Source organism: Gavialis gangeticus, unplaced genomic scaffold (genome assembly GCF_001723915.1).
Source record: "Gavialis gangeticus isolate Ggan-Ray unplaced genomic scaffold, GavGan_comp1, whole genome shotgun sequence".
NCBI classification, from domain to species: domain Eukaryota; kingdom Metazoa; phylum Chordata; order Crocodylia; family Gavialidae; genus Gavialis; species Gavialis gangeticus.
In genome coordinates this window covers 5,371,895-5,378,874 of record NW_017729015.1, presented here as the reverse complement: position 1 = coordinate 5,378,874, position 6,980 = coordinate 5,371,895, and the positions used below count along the sequence as shown (strand labels likewise).

Here is a 6,980-nt window from a genome sequence, read left to right as displayed (position 1 = left end):
GGGGGGGGGGGGGGGGGGGGTTTCAATATCTGCAAGCAGCCAGGGTGTCCAGGAAATGTGGCACCTCAAAAGGCAAGTCAGCCATACCAGGAAGTTCCTAGTGCCACACCTTGCTGTACACGCTACGTTTCCAGAGGATCTGCTCTGTCACACAGTTGGGTGTAACTCTAGAAGTCTTTTTATCCTCTGTTCTGCCTTCCAAAAACAAGGCACGTGTTTTATTTGGGGACATACTCTATGCAAGAAGATACAGTAATAAATAATATCAGTAATGAGACAGAATCCAGGAGTACCTACATTTTCCCAGGATATGGCTCTTTCCCTCCCATCCAGACCCACTTACTATCATGGAAAAAAGTGTGTAATGCCCTGTCAGTGGGTTTTTTTTAAATAAATATTAACAATAAGAAACAAGGAAGAAAGCTAGCATTATGTGCTCAGCTACACAAATTGTCTATTCTATGGACTACAATGCAGGAACCTTATTCTAATGCTGAAATGTAAATTAAAACAGCTATGGTAATGTGATTGAAGCAGTCATTCTAGCAAGTGAATATAAAAACAGCCCCATGCTATGCCCTGTGAGCAGTGCCCTGTGCTTAAGAGCATTTTATGTCATCCTAATGTCCACAATGGCTTTTCTACATGGGGAAAAGGGGCCAGAAGATGATGCAATATAACTATCCAGACTCGCACTATTTTGGGATAAAGATCTCTTATACCAGTGTAATTACTTGTGCTAAAATAAAGTAACTTTTACTCTGAAATAAGAGCATCTGCAGAGGAAGTTCCTGATAAAGCAATTGCTTGACGTAGATATATACATAAAGGGAAGAGGCATCAGTGACTCAATCATAGGAAATTAGGGGTGGAAAGGACCTCAGGAGGTCATCTAACCCAACCCCCTGATCAAAGCAGGACCATCGCTGAATAGATCATCCCAGCCAAAGCTTTATCCACCCAGGTCTTAAAACCTCCAAGAATGGAGACTGCACAACCTCTCTGGGTAGCTTGTTCCAATGCTTAACTACCCTCCTAGTGAGAAAGTTTCTCCTAATGTCTAATCTAAACTTCTCTTGCTGCAACTTGAGACCATTGCTCTTTGTTCTGCCAGCACTAAGAACAGTTTAGCCCCATCCTCTTTGGAACCACACTTCAGGTAGTTGAAGGCTGCTATTAAATCCCCCTTTAGTCTTCTCTTCTCCTGATTAAGTAAGACCAGTTTCCTCAGCCTGTCCTCATATACATCTGTGGATGAAGACAACCAGAATGGAATTGTTTCTGAGCCATCATACAGCTTCCTTTTCATAAGTCATTCTTCATATTATCCCTTGAATTTACTTGGAAGTATTGGGGGAGATAGGAAGAGGCACAGGCACAGCTTTGTGATGTTTAGGTTCCTTAGATTAAACTGGATCTCACCTCCACTAGTGACTGAAATAAATGAAAGCGGTTGGGGGGACTGGAGATGGATTTCCATTGTTTGTTATGCAGTCACACTCACCTTCTGGAAATAAAATGATGCATGATTCTTTTGCCAGAGGGATGTTAAGCATTGCATTTTTAATGCATCTACTCATCTTATGTGTTTTCTACCTTCAAGTAAGCTATGCCATTTTTAGTTATAATTAAAGATACATACCAGCAGCATAGACCTTTGTCATTCCAGTTGTCTTCAACAGATGCATTGAGGAATTTTTACTGTTTAAGCACAGCAACTGTATTTACCAGGTTTAATACTTCAGCCCAGGGGTGTCCAACACCCCCCAGGGTCACAGGCTCGATATATCCTATGGGGCACCCCACAGGCCAGATCTAGCCTGGGCCATGTGGCAGCAGGACAAGTGACCATAGGGAAACCAAGAGCAATACTCTGCAGCATGCCATGCTCATCACTGGTCATGCCCCAAATTTCCAGTAGCCCACCCACCAGATGGAGTGGCTCTATGGCCAGACCTGGCCTGTAGGCCAAATGGGACACCTACAGGTTAGCCCTTTACTTGTCTCTGTTAAAATTATGGGGTTTTTTATAACACTGTTCTGTCAAAACCTGTCTGCAGAACCCCTGTCATTAAAATAATATACAAGCAAAGGCCAATATTCTGAATGTGCTTAAAGAAGATCCAGGACAATTATAATTTAAAAGCTGTCTCATTTAGCCAGGGTTACTTACACAGATAGTAGCTTGAGCTCTGTCCTTTGACCCAGTTATGCAGATAACCTAATTAGCTGCTTATTCTAATCTAAAGGAAAGAACAGGCTTAATGGAATCAAGCACAAGGCACTAAACACACAAAAGAAACTGACTGGCTTTGCTGCAGAATTATTCTGCTATACCAAGTGGGGACCAACCTTTTTGGCAGGCATACCACAAATTAGCCCCACCGCCTCTTCAAAAGTGCCACTCTGATCCCTTTCCCTTACCCAAACTGCTGCTTGACTTTCTGCCCCCTTCCTTTACTTTCTGACCAAACTGCTGCTCCACTTACTGCTTCCTATCTTGTGCTCCCTGCCTGATCTGCTGCTCTGTTTTCTGCTCCCTGGCCTATCTGCCACTGTGCTGCCTGTCCCCTCCCCAATCTGCCACATGGTGTACAGAGGCTACCTATGCCACTTGTGGCACCTACGCTGCAGGTTGGCCACCCCTACACAACGTTCATATGGACAAACTATTGGAAACAAAGTTAATTTTATAACGGGATAATTACTGACATTTTGAAGCAATTAATTGGGAGTTTGGCCTTTGATGGTAGATTATTTTTATGGCAGTTACTCTGCTGAAGCTATACCAGCTAGCTAGCCTGTGTAGCAAAGCCCACACACTTCAGTTTACACACACAACATCTCCATATTTTTTATTTTAAGGAAACACCGTCTGCTTGATGCTCCATCTATGCTTGGATGTTCAAAGGAGTCTTGCATTTCAATAGGATTTGAGTTCCTGGCTCCTTTGAAAACCCAGAGCTTAATATTTACAAGCCAGTGTCAGTAATTCTTGTATTTTTATTACAAAATGTAGTTGCAATTGGTATTTTTCGTAATTCCCCAACCCGCTGGATCATATAATTGTGGCCATCTTAGCTGTGATGTATTTATTTTTTAATAGTAGCTTTCTATCCCTAGTGGTTGTAAATCTTGAAACTACTCCCTTGAAGGGCTCAAAGCCAAAAGAAAAAATAAACAAACAAATTATTTTTATAATATGATCTGAGAGGCCTGACTCATGATTCTGGAAGCTAAGACTGAAAAATTTTTAGTCTTAAATGTTGCAATATTGCCAGTATCCATTAATACAAATACAGTCCAGCAACTCAAATACTGTTCTACTGCATGAGGTTCTGAAACTGAAAACATAAGAGTAATGCTGACAAGTAACTTCACTTTCTACATTTTCTGAGCTTGAACACCCATCAGCCTAACTTGTGACAAAACTAAGTTTTAAGTTTTCTACCTATAAACTCTGGTGACTTCTAGAGACATTGATGAGTCTAAATGACATTTTCTACCTAACAGTAGCTTTTCAAACTGAGATGTATGGATCCAAAAGGATGAAGGCTATACATTCCCAAATGTAATGTTTTATGGGATCTTTCAAGAAAGTTTATTACAGCTGCTGTTATAACCATGGACAAAAATGGCACCTGTTCTCAGCATTCCTGTAAAACAGCTCTGAGTTAGTATACAGCAAGATTTTCATAACGGAACAGTGTTCTCAGGGAGGGCAAGTGTGTCATCATTGCCACACCACTACAAAGGTATTTCAGAGGTTTAGTTAGCTTTGCTAAAGCCAAAATGGTATCAGCATTTTTATTATAAATCCCTGTGCCCTAAGTAGGTAACTAGGCCAGAAGGGATTGCTTTAAGGCAAGTGATGTTTCAGCCCCAAATGAAATCTTGTTCCAAATATAGGCTATTTTTTTTCTGTTTATTACTGCACCACTTAAATATTTCTACACCCCTGCCTTTTATTTTGCAACACCTGCAAAGCACTCTAATTTCCAGTCCTATTTAATAGCAAAGCCAATTTTTTCAGTCCTTCTTGGCATCAGTATATAGTATGCCTGCTATGAAGCATTAGCCAATGGCAGTCTTCGTTGGAAGACAAGTATGAGTTAGTAGATTGAAATATTTAAACGATACCTGCCTAAACACCCGGTTTTGGGTCTGAAAAAAAAAAAACTGTGTGCATGTTGGGGGGGGGCGGTTAAAATGTGGCTACATCTAAATTTTCATGACTTTTGAGGATACCAGGGTCATAGCCATACACAGATGATTAAAATATTAATCATTAGCAGAAGCCATTTCTCAGCAAAACTCCTCATTCCTACTGCTACAGATAAATGAATGCATGTTAGTTCTATTTCAGGTCCTGATGTCAAGTAGTTCAGTGTTGGCAGCATGATGAATACAAAGACTGCTAAAGAGGTTTAAATCTACCTGCGCAGACAACTTCAAATGCCTACTTTGAAAGTCCCAAGCACCAAACCCCATTGCTATCAGCTGATACACTCACTTACCTTGTGCATGACAATCTTCCGCTGAGCTGGTTCTGCCACATCAATCATTTTCTGTACCACATAGTTGGCATACTGATCTTTCATCATGGTGTATAAGGCACTGTGAGGGCCATCGTTCATAGTGCACACCTCATCGATCAACATGGCACGCTCTGTGCGGGAGGCGTGAGTAACACATTTTTCCACAACGTTGCTGCAATGAAACAAGGAGACAGCAGATGACTGTGACATCCCCAAATAGATTTCTGATCAATGGGCATATTTACCAGGAAAGACCATTACAGAAGCACAGACATGCCGATATGGAAATTCAGGAATTCATTGGATTCTCATTTGAAGAACTTTGGGATCCATCTAACAGCACAATGCAATGGCAAACAGATAACCCAAACTACCTTAGAACTCTTTAACTTGCATACGTGAGCCTATGCAGTACAAGTCAGTGCTGTGTAGAGACACCAGAGTTGCTCTGCATAAGCAAGCTCAGGTACCTGAAGCTGTAAAACTGCATTAGCAAGGCTCTGTGCCTAAAAAGGGCTTGTTAGCCCAAGTATAGCACTGCTCAAAGAAGTTATATTACTTCCAGAGACAGATAAGGTTTGCCTGCCTTGCATCATGTAGACATCAGCACACAAGTTAGAACATTCACAGCTATCCTGGTGCATTCTCTGTATCTTGAAAGCAAGTGGTCTTTGATTATAAGGTGTATCAAGGTTCTCGTACTACACCCATCGCTGAGGAAACTGAACTGTTTTCAGCTGCTTTTTAGTACTATTTCTGCACATGAATGGAAGTCCATAGTTAGAACAGGGGAATGCAACTCAGGAAAGAAGTGGCCTGATGCCAGTGTACTAGTTTTAACGTGTCTCTGGGACTCCAAGTTAAAACAGGATATGTGAACGACAGAAAGGGTTTGGCCAGTCAATCAAAATGTTCTGTCCGTGTCATACAACCACAGAGTGATTTGCTAAAACTGGCACTCTGCTCAAGGGAAACCATATGAATAATTAATACTTCATGGGACAAGGGTAGAAAAGAGAAAGGCAAAGCAAGGAGGAAGGAATCTGAAAGACTGTTAAGATATTTTTTTGGTCCCTAAACATACTTTACCCATTTTACTTAATGGCACAAGTCCTGCATATTACTGAGCATTAAAGACTCCAGGACAAATTAAGTGCAATGAAACCCCAGACTATATTACGTATTCAGTACAGTTTATTTACAGACACACGCACACATTTTCAAGACACTAAAAATAACGATTCTTCGAATGTAGCTGGTGTCTCCTAATAGTTAGAGATGACAGTGTCTGATAGTGTGCATCTCCAGGATATCTGTCAAGATACTCCTGTGTGCACTTCAGTCTCTTAGTTTACAAAATAGTTATCAATTTTATCCTACATACCTCAGAGGGGTCTGTGAGTCTTAATTAACATATGGAAAGCACAGATTTCTCAATCTATATTATGGGGCAAGGGAAGATAATATCCAACTTTTAGTCCCTGGCAAGACATCTTAGTGCTAATGTAATTCTCTGGACTGTTTTTGTCCAAAGAAGCGCTCAGCAAGTAGGTCAGGAAGTTGTGCTGACAGGTTTAAAATGGGAGCTGTAGCCTACTCTTGCCTAACTCTTGGTCAAATACAGGGTCCTGAAATGAGGCAACATCAGCCATCCTCCCTGTTACTACAGATAGCCATTTCACTGGGCCCAAATTTCCACATTAATTCATGCTGGATTTTTAAGCAAAGGAATGCACTTTTATAAACAACAGTGCTGTCCATAGCAATAACTAATTTTAGCTAGTCCTCCCTTAAAAAGATCTTCTGCAATGCTAACGAACATCACTATTTTAAGGACTTTAATAAGCAAATACATACCTAGCAAATTTATGCTGACTCAACACAAGTACATTGCCTCTAATTTCTGCTACAATCTTGCTTTTATCTTCTGGCCGCCCGTGTTCTAGTACATGCTGGATAACATAATTCCCGTACTGATCCTGTTTGAGAGACAGCAAAAAAATGTAAGAGTGCACAGCAACTACAAATACCAAATCAAGCAAGCTTTCACTGCCCATTAATTCATTTGATAAGCTACACGATAATTATGCCATAATTTATCTAAAGTAACTATTGCTTAAATCATATAAGCACTCTTTCTATTGTTAGTCATATTCTAAAATTTTACTGTGATGTAAAGTACTGTAGCTTTGTACCAAGTATAACTCAAAATAATATGACTGACTGTGGAGTATGTTGATATGCCAGCTGCTTCAGGAAAGGCACTATTTCAAATGTCCTCCCTCTTCCTCTCAGTTCTAAAACACAGTAACACCCACCCCTAAACACAAACATACAGTTTAGTGATACTCACATCCTTCCTCCAAATCTATTCTTGAGATCCTACCTGTGCTGCACCACCCAAAGTAAAACAGACTTATTAAAATGACAATCTCACTCTGC

General features: G+C 40.6%; 1 protein-coding gene across 6 annotated transcripts in view; it reads right to left on the bottom strand.

The window, feature by feature from the left end:
- The window catches only part of PUM1 (pumilio RNA binding family member 1), a 181,554-nt gene that overhangs the window by 4,471 nt on the left and 170,103 nt on the right, over positions 1-6,980 (bottom strand). For all 6 annotated transcript variants that reach the window (XM_019512135.1, XM_019512137.1, XM_019512138.1 and 3 more), the window contains exons 20-21: positions 6,396-6,517; positions 4,518-4,710 (exon numbers count right to left, since the gene is read on the bottom strand). In XM_019512135.1, coding sequence (XP_019367680.1) covers positions 4,518-4,710; positions 6,396-6,517 — 315 coding nt within the window. The remainder of the gene's footprint in view (positions 1-4,517; positions 4,711-6,395; positions 6,518-6,980) is intronic.